Source organism: Macrosteles quadrilineatus, unplaced genomic scaffold, assembly GCF_028750875.1.
Source record: "Macrosteles quadrilineatus isolate MER2022 unplaced genomic scaffold, UCM_ALF_1.0 Scaffold_6__1_contigs__length_79288215, whole genome shotgun sequence".
In the NCBI taxonomy this organism is placed as follows: Eukaryota; Metazoa; Arthropoda; class Insecta; order Hemiptera; family Cicadellidae; genus Macrosteles; species Macrosteles quadrilineatus.
The window spans coordinates 13,378,798-13,399,576 of NW_026542599.1; the positions used below are offsets into that span (position 1 = coordinate 13,378,798).

General features: G+C 32.8%; 1 protein-coding gene across 1 annotated transcript; it reads right to left on the bottom strand.

Moving 5' to 3' along the window:
- Window positions 1-2,862: 2,862 nt before the first annotated feature.
- Window positions 2,863-14,687, bottom strand: LOC128996613 (uncharacterized). The gene is made up of 5 exons (XM_054422017.1): window positions 14,667-14,687; window positions 13,713-13,878; window positions 11,759-11,802; window positions 9,367-9,517; window positions 2,863-3,023 (listed from the first exon to the last, which is right to left on the bottom strand). Exons 1-5 carry the CDS (start codon window positions 14,685-14,687, stop codon window positions 2,863-2,865), a joined length of 543 nt encoding a protein of 180 aa, XP_054277992.1.
- Window positions 14,688-20,779: the final 6,092 nt, after the last annotated feature.

The following is a 20,779-nucleotide window of genomic DNA, read 5'->3' on the forward strand; positions in this document are numbered from 1 at the left end:
GTTTGCTGCAGAACTGTCTTGCTAATTAAGTTTTGTGTACAATCCTAGATATTTTCAAACATAATAACACCCGCATCAAATATCTTCCTCTAACCATCTCAGCTTGACTCAAGGACCAGACCAACGTTTAGACCTGACCGAAGCAGACTCCTTTGTTATTATCCCTAGCAACTTTTTGTTTTGCTGCCTGAAGCCATAGACCTGCACAGCCAGAAATCTTCCTCGAACTCACTCGTGTTGTTCAAAATTGGAATTGTTTACATTGGTCGGTGCAAGGTCAGACTTAAAAAACATGTTGATTTCCTGACATAAGAAAATTGAGTGTTTACGTCAGGATTGTTTTCACTGTTAAACCAATTAGGCGCGCCTCGTATCAGTAGCCGAATAATATATGCTGAACAATTTTAATTTAAAGTAATTTTACGAAGTTGTGTAAAGTTTTATAATGTTTTTTTTTTTTACAATTTGTTCATTTATGTAAGATCCTGAGAGTGTGTAGCTTTTTGGTTCGAAACTGGACCCAGCTGTCCTTGATCATTGGGCTTTTAATAGGTTTTGACTAATGAAACAGCTGGACTTGGTCAGTAACAAAGCTACACAAGGCATCTTACTCCATTTTAAACTCATTCTTCCCTCTAGGTCGCATCCCAATCTCAAATGAAAATGAAAATAATGTCAAACCGCACACTTATACAAACTTTTTTGTTATTTTAATTTTGAGTTATCCTTTCGACGAATCTAAGAACGCAGTCATATATATATATACAGGGTGTCCCGGAACTCTCTACCAATATTTTAGGGCATTGATCCTGGGTAAGAAACGTACCTAAATATCACATTTTTAAATTGTCCGGAAGTCCTTAGTTACTCACACAGCCGCCATTTTGTTTTTTTTTCAGTTATTAATTTTTTTCTAAAGAATGGTTGAACATACGAAATGGAAACTTTGCACAAACATTTATGACAACTAGACAACGCTACAAAAAAATTATGAAGATTTTTCAAATTCATAAAACAAAATGGCAGCCATATAAAATTTTCTTTCTTAAATTACTCAAAAACCATTGATTTTACAAAAATTTTAAATTGCCGCCATTTTGTTTTATGAATTTGAAATATCGTGATAATTTTTTGGTAGCTTTGTCTAGTTGTCATAAATGTTTTTGCAAAGTTTCAATTTCGTATGTTTAACCATTCTCTAGAAAAAAATTAATAACTGAAAAAAACAAAATGGCGGCTGTGTGAGTAACTAAGGACTTCCGGACAGTTTAAATATGATATTAAGTTATGTTTTTTACCCAAGAGCAATGCCCTAAAATATTGGTAGAGAGTTCCGAGACACCCTGTATATGTTTACCAATTTGTTACATAATATTAGAGGCGTTCAGACGCTTGGTCTTCTTAACAAAGGTGTTTATTTTAAAAGTGTTAATAAACCAATAAATTTTCCGTTAACGTAAATGTTAAATGCAAAATTAACAACAACAAAATTAAAAAATTAAAAAAATTAAATTACAATGTAACAAAATCTGTTTAAAGAAACAACAATTCATTTAATTTCATTCTATGTACCTCGCATAGATTATTCGCTGCAAGGTCCCATAAGCAGAAATATTGTAAACTGGAAAATAAGAAAACCCAATGTAAACATATTAAAACTGTATCTTTCTTCATCGTCAAACCTATTTGAGCCATAACGCTAGTTTTCCCATTTTGAATCAACCACATTTATTATGTCCATAGATACTACATGGAATGTTGGATAACCGAAGGAAAGTTGTCCACTACTGAACACAAATGTTAGTTAGTTTCGTGAAGTTTTAGTCCAGAGAGCCGAAGCCACACCGGAATGGTGCTGTTCTAGGATCTTGTCCCTTGTCCTCTTTAGCCTGTCACAAATGTTTATAACACCAAATAACATACAGTGTTCTACCTGGTTGTATAACATCCCACCAGCCTCGAGCAGGTCGTCATGGAACCACTTAGCTTTGTGATTCACTCTTGCGTCATCGCTGTCTAAACCTGAAACTGACCTTGAACTTTCATCGTTGACCACTCCGTGCTTTGTTTACAATTAATTGGCTCTAAATGCCTTGAACGCTTCCTCAAAACAGCCATAAGGATTGATTATACATTTACTGTAACCTTGAAAATGATTTACACGACAATGTTTGTTGCGTTTATAACAAATGTAATAGAAGTTTGATTATTTCACTTTGTAACTAGTATGCAAATTGTTTAAATTGTGAATTCACGTTTGTTCGTAAGGGCCATTGGCCACGCACTTAGCTAAAGATTTTCTTTCCAAATTATAGTTGTATTTAGTGTATCAATAGTTTTAAAGAAGTCGAACTGAACCACGGCCAGTGGAAAAGTGTGCTGATTTCTGCCAACCTCTCATAACATTTGAAATTCCAGACGTGCACAGGTCAAAAATGAGTTTTTTAACCCTGAGGAATCGGGTCGTAGTTCAGGTCCAGCGAAACTTCGGCCATGATAACCTTAGACGAGTTTATGTTGTTGTGTGAATGCAAGTGCGTTAGTCTTCATACTTGACGAGTCACACAGGTATATGAGTGAAACTCGCAAAATATTTACCAGTTTGAAAATATCCTCCTGAATGAGCTAGGCCAAAGATAATTAACACAGTTAACTTTTCAGCTAGAGTCACATTCTCTGCGCCGTTATCCAATTTTGTTATGAAATACGAGTGTAGCAACTAGTTAATGCAATTAAAACTTTTTTAGGCTGTAACTATAGGAACACTTGGTATAAAATACAAGCTAAGCCATATCGAGTAACACAGATCAGTCAAACATTTATTAATCATTAAAGTAATGTCAAGTCAGGGGTTTTCGTAGCCTATCCACATTGTTGTCCATGGCATCCTCCACCACCACCATGGTGTCCTCCACCACCATGGTGTCCTCCACCACCGTGGTGTCCACCTCCACCGTAGCCCCCACCACCACCTCCACGTTGTGGTTCAGGCTCCGGAGCGGCTTGTATAGATGCTACGAGAGCTACGAACAGCAGACAGACCTGCAGTGAAGAGGAGTATGAGTATTATCTTTGACTGATAGAAATAGTCTACACTACATGCATTCATTAAAAAACTAACAGAAATAGTAAACTATATCACTAGGGCGTAAAGTGACTCTTTTCAACCCAAGCTCAAGTTCATGAAGGAGGTGAAGCCGAGATCAGAAAATGAGCGAGGGTCGAAAGACACTTTTGTCCGTGTGATGAACAATATTTGTCACCATATTGCAACATTATTTAACAAACAAAGATAGAAATCGAAAATACCTTTTCCTACAGTTATCTTACAAAGCGGACTTTCTTGTACTGATTATAGCACGCAAAGTGGTTTATTGCTGCATTTACTTACTTTTACGTACTCATTTTTTACCGCTCTCCAGTACTCCAACCAACCAATACAAAACAGTGTGCTTTTATTAGGCACGTAATGCGTGTACGCTTGAAAATAAGTTAAAGATACTACGACTACCGAAGATTACACAATAACTTATGCTATGCAAAATTTTGCGTAGCATGTGTAATCTTTGATTTAACGCCTGGATTTAACCTAACCTAAAACGTTTTGTTTAGTGCTTAAAAGATTTATTAATTCCAATGCTAATTTGCATTAGTATATATAGTAGTAACTCTGGGGAAAATATAACGTTTAACACTAGCGCAAAGTGCTACTCCAAAAACTAGTTACACAAATAACTACTGTATTCATGTAAATTAACCTCTGGTTAAGAAAAAAAAACTGCAAAGAACCATGAAAAGACCAAGCCAATGTTGATTGCTTGAAACTCCATAGTAAAACTAACAAAAATCTAACTTTTCCTACAGTCACCCGACAAAGTTGGCTTCCTTGTACTGTTTATAGTATAGAAAGCTGCTAATTGCTGCATATTTATACTTTGCCGTACGGTTTATACTTTGCCGTACGGTTTATACTTTGCCGTACGGTTTATACTTTGCCGTACGGTTTATACTTTGCCGCACATCAGGATTCCAACGAAACAACACAAAATAGCGTGGTTCTATTATGCACGTAATCCGTGTACGCTTGGAAATAGGTTGGCAACACTTAAAGATAATAATACTATGAACAGCTGATTGACTATTATAACTACGATTTACCTGTCATTTCGTGTTTATAGTTTCGGTATTTCTGAACTTTCTGGGGTTTTCTTTTAAACGTTTTTAAAACATTCCTACAATCTTAATAAACAAGAAAATACCTTTAAAGCAATTTTTTAGGCGCGGAAACCACTTCAAATTACAAAAACATACGGAACTATATTCTCAAAACGCGGAGCACATTTCTTGCCGAGGAAAAATAGCGGAGTGATACGGACCGCGGGTACTACTTTCTCTAGGCCACCATTTGTGTTGCCAGCTGAACCTAAAAACGTGTTGTATAGTGTTTGAAAGACTAATTATTTATATGCTTTATAGTGACTGTAGGAAAAATATAATGTGTAACACGAGTGAAAAAGGCCTTTGCTGCACTCGAGATCATTCCGCACGAGCCGCAGGCGAGTAAACATTGCTCTCGTGTGCAGCAAAGTGCCACTTTCACCACTAGTTACACAAATAACTATATAAATCAACTGTTACGATAAATACATTTTACTACGGAGCAAGAAAAATAATGACAGATTTTCGGTTTTTACTTGAGTGGGTGATTTTCATGCGCAAATATCTTAACTTAACAGTTAGATGCTGACATAACATTTTTAGTTTCATAGTTTTACAACATAATTAAATGAATATACACTCAAAATGTTAACTCAAGCCTGTAGGTTTGTTTAGAGAGGGATATTTAGATAATTTACTCCCCAAATAGTTTAATAAAATATTTTCTAGCTGATGATTCCTAAACCCACATTCTTGAACCATTAAGCAAGAAATTAAAACATTATTATCTTAGCATTTTTAGATAAATATAATTTAAACAGGAAACAGTTTTCCTTAAATATGTAATTGCCTTATTTATTTGCTAGCCATAATCGTTATGAATATTGCTGGAAGTCTCAAAAGTTCAATTACATTGTGGAATGTATTTTTACTATGAGACTTGTCTAACATTTTATGAAAGTATGACTCATGCTTTAGCTATTTTCAGTATGTAACCTATCGAATTATTATTCATAGTTTTAAAGAACAAGGTAAGAATACCTTACACATAAAACTAAAGAAAAAAATACATAATTCTGTCCCTATTTTTAGTCTGATTTAGAAATCATATGAATTCACAAAAAAACCACAAACTTTAAATAATTTAGATTAGGTCAAGTCAAATTAAATTATTTGTACAAAATTATGTTTAAGGTATTCCTAAATAAAACACAGGTCGCTTGTGTGTGTGACCTTATTGTCGAAATGTGCATTAGTAAAATCCAATGATTTAGGGTACTATGTTATTTATTATTTCTTTAATTATTGAAACAAGTTTTCCTACATTGATTTGTAGAGAACAGAACCTACAAATCAATATCGAAATATATTTACAATGTTTTAATATACACTTCAAATAACTTGCACAAACTCAATAAGGCATTTGTTACACTAACACAGTAATCAAACAAATAAAAACTTAATTTGAAAGTATATTTATATAACTTACCAAGAACAGTTTCCTCAACATATTGACCGTGTTTGATGACAATCCTGCGTTCTACTGCTTATATTAGGCTATTGTTGGTGTTTTCTCCTCTAAAACCCTATTAGGAATACCATAACAAAATAAGGAAACTTTACTTAATATTTACAGCAAAATTCCCAACGGTCAATTAGGAGGAAACTTACAGAGCTTATGCAAAGAGTTTATAAGAGTTAATACCCTTGCTGCAGCAAACCTGCAGACTAAGCAAATTTCCATATACCTGGCTGGATTTTAACAAAAATATTCCCTTAAAACTGTCAGATTTATTTCCTATTGAAATAAAATTAATTTTAAGAGTGCTTAAGTTTGCTGCTTCAGGGAAGGTAAATAGGTGGGGTTTTTTAAAATGTCAATAGCTTAGTATTAAATAAAGAAATTTGCCAAATTCAATCAAATTATATCCATACATAAGCAAACTACGACCGTTTTCTTTTTACCCATATGAGTAACATGGGAATTTTATTTTACACTTTCTTGGAAATTTCACCGTAACCACCAGACATACAATATTGCTGAAATAAAATCAATATTTGTTTTTCAGCTCTAAAAAATGGTTTAGAAATAAAATGCAAAGTTTTTATGTTTTTAGTGTCCAAATTGGGGTGAAAATCGTTACCCAATATAACTCTGTTTCTATAGTCCGATCACGTTGGTTTACGAGATCGTTCTAACAAACGTAGGCTTACACGTTTGTACCAAATTAAATCAAAATCATATGTTTGCTCAATATCACCATCGACAACAAGAATTAAATATAGACCGTCAGCTGTGCTGCGGTTACCATAGGTTCTGGCGCACACAGCTGGGAGCGCCATATAGTTAAGGCCTACGAGCTACGTAACTACACGACGCTCCCAGCGGTGTGCGCCAGAAACTAAGGTAACCATGGAAATAATTGCACGGGTGGCAGTCTTTATTTAATTATTTTTTTCTATGATATCACGCTAATGGACACACTCATATATACATGAATTTGTACGAATGCCTCAGGGGATCTCAAAATGAAAAAGTAAATCTGTCCCGGGAACATGTCTTACTATGAGACCTACGGTAATAGCTTATTCCATATAATGGAAAATTCGCCAAAAATAAATATTGTAAATATTTATCAATTTTTCTTAAGATTTTGTTTTACATTACACTTTTATGTTGTTAACTTGTCAACAGGAGTAAAGATCACCATGGACGATTCACAAGAAATGCTAACAATTTCTATCAAGGGTAGTTGAATGGAACAAAACGTTAAAAAAGAACTAAAAACAAAATCCAAAAAAGAACCCAAACTTTTTTGTGGTTTCAAAACTCTCACGGATGCGAAAATAGTTAACTATTAGGTAAACTTACCAGACCCTGTACTACTTTACTAAAACAGAAAATACAAAATCAGCGAGAAATGAAAATCTCAGACGATTATAAAAAAGCCAAACAGGAACACCCTCAATCAAAATCTCAACATACCCAGACCCTGATACAACGGTTATCTATATTTTAAAACCAGCCAACCCACTCAATCTTAGTCTTAGACAGCTTGGAACCGTATTGGTCTCATTTGGTCCGAACTCCCATTACATACATAGTACATCGTACATAGTACATGGTACAGACATATATACAGTATAGTAACCCTAAGGCCCGGCCCTACGTAAGCGACAGCATCGACGCCAGTGGAACGCTGGAATCGCGTTGCAGATTGTTGTGTCCATGGTCCAACGTGGCTTGGTGTTGAGAGCGACAAGGGCAACAATTTATATTTGATAAATCAGTCTCATTATTTTTTAATAGCGCTGCTGTCGCTGTAAACGCTAGCACAGCCTCGTACAAGATGAAAATAACACAAGTAAAAAATGAGCATTTTTAACCCTAAAGAATCGGAACGTAATTCAGTTAGCAGGAATCATCAGTCTTGATATCTTGGACGATTTTGTATTGTTGTGTGAATGCAAGTGTATTTATCTTCATACCTGACGAGTCACAGTTAGCCATACACCACACAAAAATATGAGTGAAGCTCGCAAAATATTTTCCCTACTCGAAAAAGCGGGCTTTTTGCACTGATTATAATTGCTTTTTGCACTTATTATATTGCAAAGTAGCTAATTCCTGCGTTTACTTACTTTTCCGCACTCATAATACTTTGCCGCACTCCAGTATTTTAACCATATAACACAAAATGTTGTGCTTAAGTAGTACGGGTGTACTTGAAAACAATTTGGAAACACTGCTAAATTGATCAGCTTTTGCAGTGTAAAGATGTAACCCATTCTATTTGTTTATTGACACAACAAATTAAAACCTATAAACCTGTTGCGTTAACTTAAACATTAAAAACCAACAATTATATTCAGTTTCCGTTTCATTATAATGGTGAAATTTCATTCAGATTTGTATTTGATAATATGTAAAACAATTTAATTTAGGTTTTGATTTGTTTGTGAGAAAATTTCATTGAGGTTTTAACATTTGTGAAACTGCATAGTAAATGTTAACCTGTATATACATACGGTTTCCTATTATTTATGCTTTATAGTACCTTTAGGAAAAATACTATGTATAACCATAGACCAACACAAGTAGACATATCATCCCATTTTAAATTTTGAAGCTTGTTTTCCGTGTCTAGTTCATGTGCGGTGACACTGACAGCAAGTGTTGACGAAATGTTGATTCTTTTATTTTAGGATTAATTTCATGATTGCTTTATTGTTTGATTTTATAAGTAGGAGACGATTTTTTTTATGATTAGATAGTTTTATATGGTTAAGAGAGGTTTTAAATTGAAATTACAAGAGACAAATTGTAAAACACGACCTCTACAGTGAACCGGACAGAACTAACAATAAAACTGGCTTCAGCTGTTTCATAAGGATGAGAAATCTGGGAGTATGCTTTATCTATAGTATAACCATACCAATCACATTATCCTCACAGGTGATTGAGCTACACAAAGATAAATTCAATTTTCTTACAGTCACCTCACAAAGTGGCTTCCTTGCACTGATATAGCTCGAAAAGTAGGTAATTGCTGTATTTACTTACTTTTGCCACACTAATTTTCTTTTGCCACACTAATTTCTTTTGCATTATTAATTTCTTTTGCCACAATCCAGTATTTCATCCAAACAACACATACAGTGTGCTTTAATCAGACACGTAATACGTGTACGCATAAAAATGAGCTGGCAACGCTTAAAGATATTACGACTACGATCAGCTGGTACAGCGATTCCCATTTCGTTTAACGCTTGGATTTTACCTAACCTAATACGTGTTGTATAGGGTTTAAAAGACTAATTATTAATATGATTTATAGTAACTGTAGGAAAAATATAATGCATAACGCGAGTGCAAAGTGTCTTTGCTGCACTCGAGAAACTTTCCACACTCGCCTGTGGATCGTGCGTAAACATTTCTCTCATATGCAGCAAAGTTCCACTTTGCACATTAGTTACACAAATATCTATTTCAAACAGTCACATTCTCTTCAGTTCCTTTATCCAATTATATTGTGAAATACTAGTGTAGGAACTAGTTTTAAATACAATTAAAACTTTCTTAACTATAGGTAAATTTGGTAAAAACACAAGCAAAGCTATATCACGCAACACAGATTATTAAAACTTTATTTGTTTACATTACAGGAGGGTCAAGTCAGGTGATTTATCTAGTCTATCCGCATTGACCTCCATGGCATCCGCCACCACCACCATGGTGTCCTCCACCGCCGTGGTGTCCTCCACCACCATGGTGTCCACCACCTCCACCTCCACGTTGTGGTACAGGCTCCGGAGCTGCTTGTATAGAGGCTATGAGAGCCACGAACAGTAGACAGACCTGCAGTGAAGAGGAGTATGAGCATTACTTCCCTGATAACAATTAATTAGTCTACCTTACATAAATTCGTAAAAAACTAAAAAATATTATATTACACCTCTAGGGCGTAAAGTTTATTTTCCCCGTGTGATGAACAATTTTTCCCTATCCCTGCATAGAAATGACCACATTACCGTACATGTAAACAGTACGCAAAATAGGTCGTAGCCGCTCTAGAGCGGGAATTGTCAATTCCCGCCCGATAAATCAGCTGATTCCACCGTTGGCGTTTCTAATCCAACCAAAACCGCGGATTCGGTACGTTAGTTAATAACCGGTAAGCAAGTAACATAATCATGAGGAAAAGCAAACATAATCTAAATTACATTTTATGTAGGCTTACATAATCTAAGTTAGAAAACGAAAACACTTTTCAATTAAAGATAACCTCTGGGTAATACACAGAAACTGTAAAGAAAGATGCAACAACTAAGCCAATGCCTTTGAAACTACATAAAAACAAGGAGTAAAGCAACTGACACGATAGATCCATTTTACTACGGAGCAAGAAAAATAACGAAAGTTTTTCCCTTGTTTTTACTTGAAAGGGCCATTTTCACTCGCAAATATCTTAAAAGTTGGATGCTGACTTTAAAGTTTTAGTTTCCATAGTTTGACAACATAATGAACTGAAAATAAACTCAAAATGGTTATACAAGTCTGTAGGGTTGTTTAGGGAGGGATATTTAGATATTTACTCCCCAAATTGTTAATTAAAATGTTTTCTAGCCTTATTTATTTGCTAGACATAATCTTTATAAAAATATTCGAGTTCAATTGCACTGTGAAATGTAATTCTACTGAGTCTTGTCTGAAACTTGAAAAGTAAAACCCAGGCTTTGGCTATTTATTTCCAATATTTTATGGGAATCATTATTCATAGTTTTGGTGAAAATGGATAAAGACTCAAGAAAAAACCTAACATATAAAACTAAATAAAATACAAATTGCTTTCCCTATTTTTAGCCCGTACTCATATGAATTACTAAACACAAAAGTTAGAATTTAGGTTAAATTCAAGTAACTTTAGATCAGGTCATGTCCAATGAAATGTATTGTGTAAATTTTAGTTTGTATTCCTAATCACGAAAGATTTATTGATAGAAATAAACACATCTGACACAAATGACTAGGTCCTGTATAAAATTAAGTTTTAAAATTGTAAGCGTTTTAAAGAAAAACTACGTTTGGTAACGCTTTCACAAGAATTATATATTAATGTGGAGTTTAACTATACTGTAACCATGACCTTAGTGTTGAAATGCACATTTCTTATATAATAATTCAGCTTTAAAAATCTTTGAACAACTTAATCTTCAGTTCTAGTGAACCGATTTGATAAATTAACGGGTCGTTTGAAAGCATAATTTGCTTAGATTTGCAAATAAATATGAAACTGTTTTTGTTTTGATTTATGGTGAAAAAAGTTTGTTTCCCATAAGAAATACATTGAAAACGGAAGTTTTCATGTTTTTTATTTGGTTGCAACTTTAGGCTGCCTTTATTGACTTTTTTTAAGAAACACGTAGTATTAATTTGCGGGAAATCTTATTCTATTTTAGAATACCACCTTCCCACTTTGGCCAATTTCCTGTTTATTTAAAAGCTTTTAACATATTTATAGTTTTTAGAAAGTACTGAATAGGAGATGGTTTTACTATGTAAAATTACCTTCACAGTTTTTTTGGTCCGACTTTATTATTTAAAGGGCAATGGAAATCTTCATCAATTAGGATTTGCAGATAATAATAAAAGTTGAATTTTCCTAAAGGTTTATGGCTTTTTTCGGTATGCATATTTCAATAATATGAAACATGTGAATGTTTCTGCATTGACTTTTATTGTTTACTTGTTGTTGTGCAGAATTTATTGTATTTAAAGTCTGTTTCTTAAGTTATGTGCTTTATCTGTACCATTAATATAAGTAAGTAAAGTGGTGTTTAATTTTCTAGAGACCATTGTATTTAACAACAACAGGCTATGTTGCTAGTCAGTAAAATAACACGATTGTTGGGGTACTTTATTATTGTCTTTGATTTTTGGAAAAGTATCCATAAATTGTGAAATTATAAACCATAATCGAAATATATTTACATTGTTTTAATATACACTTCATATAACTTGCATAAACTCAACTAGGCATTTACTACCAAATAATCAAACAAATAAAACTTAATTTGAAAGTATATTTATAAAACTTACCAAGAACAGTTTCCTCAACATATTGACCGTGTTTGACGACAACCCTGCGTTCAACTGCTTATATTAGGCTATTGTTGGTGTTTTCTCCTCTAAAACCCTATTAGCAATAACATAACAAAATAAGGAAACCTTTCCTAATATTTACAGCAAATTTCCCAATGGTCAGTAGTAACTAAATCAACGTAAAGATAGAAGTAAAAGTTTGTAAGAAGAAAATTTCTCCAAACAGACCGGCATTCGAATTTAGACGACTCGTTCTGTTGTTACATTATTGGTATTTGGTAAGTGACGGATAGTGACACTCGGAGGAAAATGTGTAAAATGTCATATAAAATGTGATTATCATGAAAAAAATCCTTTACAAGTTGACGACTAAACTAAATAAATTATAACCAATTCAAAGATTTTGTGAAACGAGTTAACAACAGTACCCTTAATTCACCTGTAGCCATCACTACCTAAAATTAAAATAACCCTGTAGTAGCAAACCTGTAAACTAAGCAAACTTCCAGTTTTCTGTTTAGATTTTCGCTGAAATATACTTATAACATTAGGTTTAACAAGTACCTAGGTTTGCTGCTACAGTGAGGATAATAAAGTATGTGTATAGTAAAGTATAATAGCTGGTGATGATATAAAATATAACTTCCACCTCCAACTAAACGGTTATTTAAGCTCAAAATATTTGTTCGACAAACCAAGCGAATTTCCTGTATACGTATTATATCCCTAAATGCGCAATTTAAACACCAAGATCTCATCAAAAAATGTATCAAGTTGTATGTGTCCTTATTGATTAGCTTGTAATCTATCGAATCGCCATATAACCTGGAATGGTTATTTAGGTTATAACCCGATCAAATAGATTATTCTAACTAAAAACGGCTGTGTTCTTCTAAAATTAACATTCCACAGTAAGTAATACAACACGGCCACTAATAAACACAGCTCAATTCAAACCATTGCATATTTGTTTAATTATTTAGATAATAAACGAAGACATCTCTTGACAAAGGAGACATATCCATAACACACACACTGCAATCAAAGAAGACAAGTTCAAAGAAAGTGCACACCTTAACAGCTTCTAATTTTAAAATACCCACACTGCAGCAAACCTGCTGACTAAGTGAATTTCCATTTGTCTTATTGAAATTACACTAAAATATCTCCTTATGTCATATTTATTCCGTATTTAAATAACATAAGTTTAACGAGTACCTAGTTTTGCTGCTAAAAAGAAGGTATCTAATAATTTGTTTTATAGTTAAATGTTAATAGCATAGTATAAACAATAAAATGTTCTAAATTTAAACAAAATATATTTGTAAACAAGCAAACGACTAAACTTTATTAACTACACTTTACTAAATCTCCATAAGAATAAAAAGGGAATTTTGAATTTACAGATTAAAACAAATTTTCTCCTCAACAATATAAGTGCATGACAACGCTTCAATATTAGAAATTATTTGTTTTTTAACTCTACAAAACAATGTAGAAATACATTTAATGTTTAAGGGTCAAAAGTGGGTCAACCCAATTTTACCGGACACATATATAAAGAAATATTTAAATATATATTTATGTATTTATATAAATATGTCAATAAATAAATAAATAAATAAATAAATAAATAAATAAATAAATATATATATATATATATATATGCGCCAATAACCTTGTTCTTGCAGCTGATTGAACCAGAACAAAGATAATAAACACAATTTCCTTATTAAAGGGTAAAATTTTCTTCGTGTCGTTATCCAATTTTGTTTCAAAACATAGGTGATTAAATTAGTTTTCCATGAAATTAAAATTTCTTAAGCTGTAATTATAGAGAAACTTGGTCAAAAGTACAAAGCAAAGCCACATCGAGCAACACAGATTAGTAAAACTTTATTTGTTTACATTACAGTAATATCAAGTCAGGGAGTTTTCCTAGCCTATCCACAATGACGTCCATGGCAACCTCCACCACCACCATGGTGTCCTCCACCACCGTGGTGTCCACCTCCATAGCCTCCACCTCCGTAGCCCCCACCACCACCTCCACGTTGTGGTTCAGGCTCCGGAGTTGCTTGTATAGAGGCTACCAGAGCCACGAACAGCAGACAGACCTGCAGTGAAGAAGTATAAGTATTATCTTTGACTGACATAAGTAGTCGTACACTACATGCATTTATTGAAAAACAATCTTAAAAATGTATAACAATCCTTCCATTAATAACTGAGTGGTTATAGTGCTCTTCTGGTAATTAAAAGGTTGCCGGTGTGGTCCTAAGAGAAGTTAGTAGCTTTTTGATAGCTCAAAAACAGACCCAGCTGACCTAGATTATTTGCCATTGTTGATTCTATTGTAACTACTATATACTACATATTGTAGTATATATGGCAATGACCTATTCCCTATAAACTGTGTAATGGGAATCTGTATTCATATTGTTGGAGAACAAGGTTTGGACACTCAAGGAAACCTAACACATCGAACCACAGGTAAAACAAAGACAAACTTATGTTTAGTCTGTTGTAGAGGTAATATGAATTCGGATACACAAAAGTTGGACAATGTTTTAATGCCAGTTAATTAAGATTACGTAAAGTTCAATTGATTTTTTTTAAACAAATATTTGTTTAAGGTTCTCTAAACATGATGGAAAAATTATACATTCTTGATAAATATTAAGCCTAAATATATACAATTTGCTATTTTAATTTGAAGGGTTTTAAAGAAACCCCTATTTTGGCTACTCGTTTACATACATTTAAAACTAAACACCAATAATGAAATAAATTTTAAATGTTTTAATATTACACTTCATGTAGCTTGCACAAGCTCAATAAGGCATTTACTACCAAGCAATCAAACAAATAAAACTTAATTTGAAAGTATATTCATATAACTTACCAAGAACAGTTTCTTCAACATATTGAACGTGTTTGATGGCAATCCTGCGTTCAACTGTTTATATTAGGCAGGTTAGTGCTTTATCCTCTCTAAAAAACTTATTAGCAATATCACATCGAATTGAGGAAACTCTTCTTAATTTACAGCGAGATTCCCAACTGTCAATTAGGAGGAAAACTGCAGAGCTTGGTTAAGAGTTCAAAATAATTAAAACGTACAAAAAATGTAAAAAAAATTTAAAATGTACGAAGACAAACAGACGAAATAATTCGAAATTGTCCCAGCTGCTGCTTACCGGGACCTGAATTGCGTCTCGACTCCTCATGGTTAATATACAAAATTTTCACCTGTGTACTTATTTTTCCAATCCAGTATCTATTATTATTAGCATTTACAATTACTATTAACAATGCCCAAGAACAGGCCCTTTCAAAAGTTGCTGTTACCTTCCAAAACTCGTGTGTCACAAATGGTCAAACTGTATGTTGTTTTTGGCCGAGCCAAGACATTTAAAAGTATACGCATAAAAAATTAAGTACATGAGAATAAATTCTTGTACTGTCAATGTTGTCTGTAATGAAGTTTTAATTTTATTAAGATAATATGACTATTTACTTTTAACTTCTTCAATATTTCTTTTAGCACAGCAATAATTATACTATTGAACATATATTTTCTTCCAATGCATGTTAATAATGTTTTAGGAAATTTATTCATAAACAATATTAACATAATCGCATTATGATAATCATTTAGCGAATTTCCCGCAGGGGGAATAAACTCATGGACCGATTTACATTCTCGTTTGGATGTCCCCAGAGGCCGAAAACATCATCCGATCAACATTATATATATATCCGTTTGCGAGATAACTCGGGAAAAGATTATCGGATTTTATGAAATTTGGTACAAATGTGTAAACCTACGTTTATTTAAACGAGCTCAAAAACCAGAATGATCAGACTATGGGAACGAAGGTTTATGGAGTAAAAATTGGCTTTCCCTTGTTGACCCTAAAACATAAATTTTGCATTTTCTTTTCAACAATTTTTTAGACCATGAAAAATAATAATTGTATATTAAGCATTGTTGTATGCCTGATGGCAATATAGAAAGCTCCAAAAAAGTGTAAATTAAAATCCACATCTTATTGTTATGGAGAAAAAGAAAACTGTTGTAATTTGCTTGTTAAGAGCATATTTTAATCGAATTTGGCAAATTCATTTACTTAATGAACATATCAACATTTCAATAAAAAACACACTTGTTTACATTCCATGGAGCAGTAAACCTAAGTACTCATTAAAATTTTTGTAATTTTCATAGGAAATAAATGTGACAATATTAAGGGAATATTTTGTGGAAATCCAGCCAAGTACCTAAATGGGTATTCGCTTAGTCTGCAGGTTTGCTGTGGTGGGGGTATTTATTTATTTTTATAACACACAAATCTATAAATAAATCACTTATAAAATCTAAGTATAATTGCTTGGATTCAACCACCCAAGTTTCCATTTCGTTATGTTTCAGAGTTAAAGCCGATTGTTCTGTGATGTGAATAAAGGACTAAAAGTTAACAATAAAATGAATTAAATAATAAAAACCTAGCTTTTAACTAATTTTTTAAGCTCTTAATGACTGTTTGAAGGTTATATTTTAATAAAAACATTAAGAATAAAAAACGTTTATCATTTTTTTTATTTGTAAATGATTAAAGTTTTTACTCTACCACACGAATTATTGAAAAAATATTTTGTAAAACAAAAAATACTGGTATAAGTTATTAAATGCTATTTTGTAGTTGTTTATAGAAAATGCGTAAATTTCTGAAATTTTAAAACTTTAGGGGTCATTTAAGGATTGGGGAAAATATAATAGTAATTTATCAATAGACCTCACACTACTTAATAAAAAAATAATTATTTTGCCCTCCGGTAAAGTTTGGAAAACCACAAAAAGCATTTGTGTTCTTTTTGGGAGTAAAATTATGTTCCATTCAACTACCTTTTTTAAGAAATCATTATCATTGTTTATTGTAACTGGTGATTATACATTATGGAGCTCCTGTAGACACGGTGATAACATAAAAACTTTACATAAAGCAACATTTTAATAAATAAATAATATTTACTTTGTAGTTCTTTTGAACTCTTAACCCAGTTCTGCAGTTTTCCTCCTAATAGACTTCCAGGAATTTTGCTATAAATTAAGAAGAGTTTCCTTAATTTGATAAGATATTCCTAATAAGTTTTTTAGAGGTGAAAGCCCCAACAACGACCTAATATAAACAGTTGAACGCAGGATTGTCATCAAACACGGTCAATATGTTGAAGAAACTGTTCTTGGTAAGTTTTGAAAATAATTTTATATTAAGTTTTTATTTGTTTGATTACTTTGTTAGGGTAGCAAATGCCTTATTGAGTTTTGTAAGTTTCATGGAATTAAAAAATTAAATAACATGTTTTTATTTGGGTAGGCAGAAATCATGTAGTATTAATACATTGAAAATGCATTTCGATATTAATGTTCATTTAAATTTGTGCAAAAGAGTAGCAAAAATATTTTTTCTATAAAATGTAAAAAAAAAATAAATCGTATATATTTAGGCCTAGGTACTAGTTATCAAGAATGTGTGTTTGTTTCTGGCAATTTGCTAATCACACGATTAAGGATACCTTAAACATATATTTCTACAAAAGATTTAACAATTGGACTTGAACTAATCTGAATAAATGGCATTAACTTAAATTATCCAAGTTTTGTATGTCTGAATTAATTTTAGTTTTTCACCAGACTAAAAATGAGGACAGCAGTTTGTCTCAGTTTTTAACCTGAAGCTCTATGTGTTGGATTTTTCTGAGTGTCCAAACCTTGTTCTCTAACACTATAAATACAGATTCCCATTATGTGTAGGGAATAAGTAATGCATGAGCCTTAATTTAATAACAAGTCTAGACAATCCTCGTACGAATCCATTACACTGTAATTAAACTTAAAACTTCAAGTAATGTCCATAAAGATCATTTATAACCAAATAATTCATCTCTTTCAAACAAACCTGTCATTTGATAAATAATAATCATATAAAAATACTAACAGAATACTTTTTTAATTTCCCGCTAAACTATGACAAAGAAATGTTGGTTAATTAAGTAAGCATTGGCTAGAAAAATTTCAATAAACTATTTGGGTAGTAAATATGTAAAAATCTCTCCTCACATGAACTTATATTACCATATTCAGTTCATTCTGTAAATATCCGTGTCAAACATTTTAATGTCAACAGTCTAAAAACTTTAAAATATTTGCGCGTGAAAATTGCCAACTCAAGTAAAAACGTGAAACCTGTCTTTGTTCTTTCTACTCCGTAGAATAAGTAAATAGATTATTGGTTTCAGTTTCTTTGCTCCATGATTTGATGTAGTTTTAATTGAATCAACAATGGCTAAAGATTGAGATCAGCTGGGTGTGTTTTCAAACCATCAAAAAGCTACTAACTTCTCTAAGCATCGCACGGTGACCTTTGATTACCAGGTGACTGGTATTCAGCTATTATTGGTAGGATTGTTATAAATTTTGATTGTTGGGTTTTCAATAAATGCATGTAGTGTAGAATATTTCTATCAGTCAAAGATAATACTCATACTCCTCTTCATTGCAGGTCTGTCTGCTGTTCGTGGCTCTCGTAGCCTCTATACAAGCCGCTCCAGAGCCTGTACCACAACGTGGAGGTGGTGGTGGGGGCTACGGAGGTGGGGGCTACGGGGGTGGACACCACGGTGGTGGAGGACACCACGGTGGTGGAGGTCACCATGGTGGTGGCGGATGCCATGGAGGACACTGTGGATAGGTTAGGAAACCTCCCTGACTTGATATTACTGTAATGTAAACAAATAAAGTTTTACTAATCTGTGTTAATCGACATGTCTTAGCTTTGTATTTAAGACCAATTTTCCCTATATTTATCTAAAAAAAATCGAAAACTATTTTTCATCATGCTGTCCGGAAAGCAGCCGTTTTTAGTTCTCTAAATCGTCTGCAAAATTGTTTTCGGGTAACTGCTAATCACACGATAATTTTAAAGCTATGTTTGTAAATAACAAAAATGTTAACATTCATTACGACTATGTACAACCTCAAGTTATGTGGTCTAACTTTGTAAAGATCAAAAGGTTATTTCCACAATATGATTAAAATAGTTTTTACGGAGAGAAGTATCTTTTTGGCACTTAATCGTATTTCAAAATTGCGTACCCAAAAGAGTTACTTTCACTCCGAATGACGAAAACTACTTATTTCCCCTCGTGCTTTGAAACAAAATTGGATAACGACTCAGATGAGAATGTGACCATTGAATAGTTATTTGTGTAGTGCAGCAAAGGCATTTTCACTCGCGTTACATATTATATTTTTCCTACAGTTACTAAAAATCATATAAATAATTATTCAAACACTATACACCAAGATTTAGGTTAGGCTAAATCAAAGCGTTGAACAAAATGTGAAACGCTTTACCAGTTGATCGTAGTCATAGTATATTTTAAGTGTTGCCAACTTATTTTCAAGCGTACCCGTATTACGTGCCTAATAAATGCACACGGTTTTGTGTTGTTTGGTTGGATTACTAGAGTGAAACAGTGCAAAAAATGAGTGCGGAAAATATAATTTAGTGTGGCAAAAGTAAGTAAATGCAGTAATTATCTACTTTGCGTGCTATAATCAGTGCAAGGAGGCCAACTTTGGCGGGTAACTGTAGGAAAAAGTACATTTTGTTTATTATCTTTGGATATGTTGCAAGAATAAAGTGATTGGTAAATACCTTGCAGGCTACATAAATTTTTTTATGTGTTTAGAGGACTTGTGTAGAAAAACAATACGATATCGTCAAAGATATGAAGGCTGATGTTTCCCGGGACCAGATTACTTCCTATTTCCTCAGGGTAAAAAAACTTATTTATGACCTGAATCAATACGACTTATTGAATTATTTTTAGACTACATATTCCTAAACTGGCTAAAAATTTCAATTAGGAAGGAAATCTTGACATGAGTCCATAGTCTAAGGTTCTTTTTAATAACAAATCACGTTAATTATAGGTTTTCTGCTGCGGGGAAGATTATACGTGTTTTTTTTTCAAATGTAAATTGTATAGGATAACATTAATAAACTTTGATAAAATATATCCATAATCAAGCAAACCCCAACAGATTTCATTTACTGTATAATAATATCATGGACATTATATATGTACAAGTTTTTTTTTTATTTCTCCGTAACCTTTAGTTACACAACAACGCATCAATGCACAAAATGGTTTGTTTATCTAAGCTTGACATGATGGTCGTAATGAAAATTGAGCATTTCCATGTGAAACTTTTAACATAAATGCATTCAAGAAGGGGAATAGCTACGGCAATAGTTACTTTCCTAGAAGGGAATTCGCTAAAATTTAAAAAAAATGTTAGATATATATGCTTTTTTTACATTTCATTTGTTATCAATTTTTTTCACACAACTGATTTAATGAACTTGTGAGACGTTCTACGGTGTTGAATACAATAATCGAATTTATTAATAAACAATTATGGGTGTTTCACAACAGCTTTTACGGAACCCCCATGTATTCTCTCATTTTTAGAGACCCCGTTGTGCAGTACAGATAGAATACTATTTGAAATAGTCGTTGGAAACGCAAAAAATGTTGTAAATGGTCAAAATAGTTGAAATAAAGCGATATTTCTATCAAACATTCGCAAATGATTAAATAAAACTATGATAAGTCAAATTTTTTTATTTTTATTTTGGTTGAAAGATTCACCGGTAAAAATAATAGTAGGGGTTTGGACAAATATGTTAAAATGACACTTTATCTTTGCCCAATCAAAAATAGCCTTCTTAGAGGAAAATATTGCAAATTCAATCGCAACTATGACCGACGTTGGGGTTAAAACATAACATTTCCTTTGTCCGATTAGATATTCACTAATAGGTTGTAGGATAAGACTTAAATATAACCAAATGTAGACACAGCCACACGTTCATTCAACCGTTGACTATTATTAACAAAGAGTCCATAGTTGAACAAGTTGTTTAACCAAACAACTACTTAATC

What these genes read in the sequence shown, in the direction of transcription:
- LOC128996613 (XM_054422017.1), bottom strand. Translation starts at nt 14,687, where the DNA reads ATGTTGAAGAAACTGTTCTTG. An exon ending in TGTTGAAGAAACTGTTCTTG is followed by an intron (nt 13,879 to 14,666) that starts GTAAGTTATATG and finishes TCTTCACTGCAG; the next exon opens with GTCTGTCTGCTGTTCGTGGC. An exon ending in TGTTGAGGAAACTGTTCTTG is followed by an intron (nt 9,518 to 11,758) that starts GTAAGTTTTATA and finishes TCTTCACTGCAG; the next exon opens with GTCTGTCTACTGTTCGTGGC.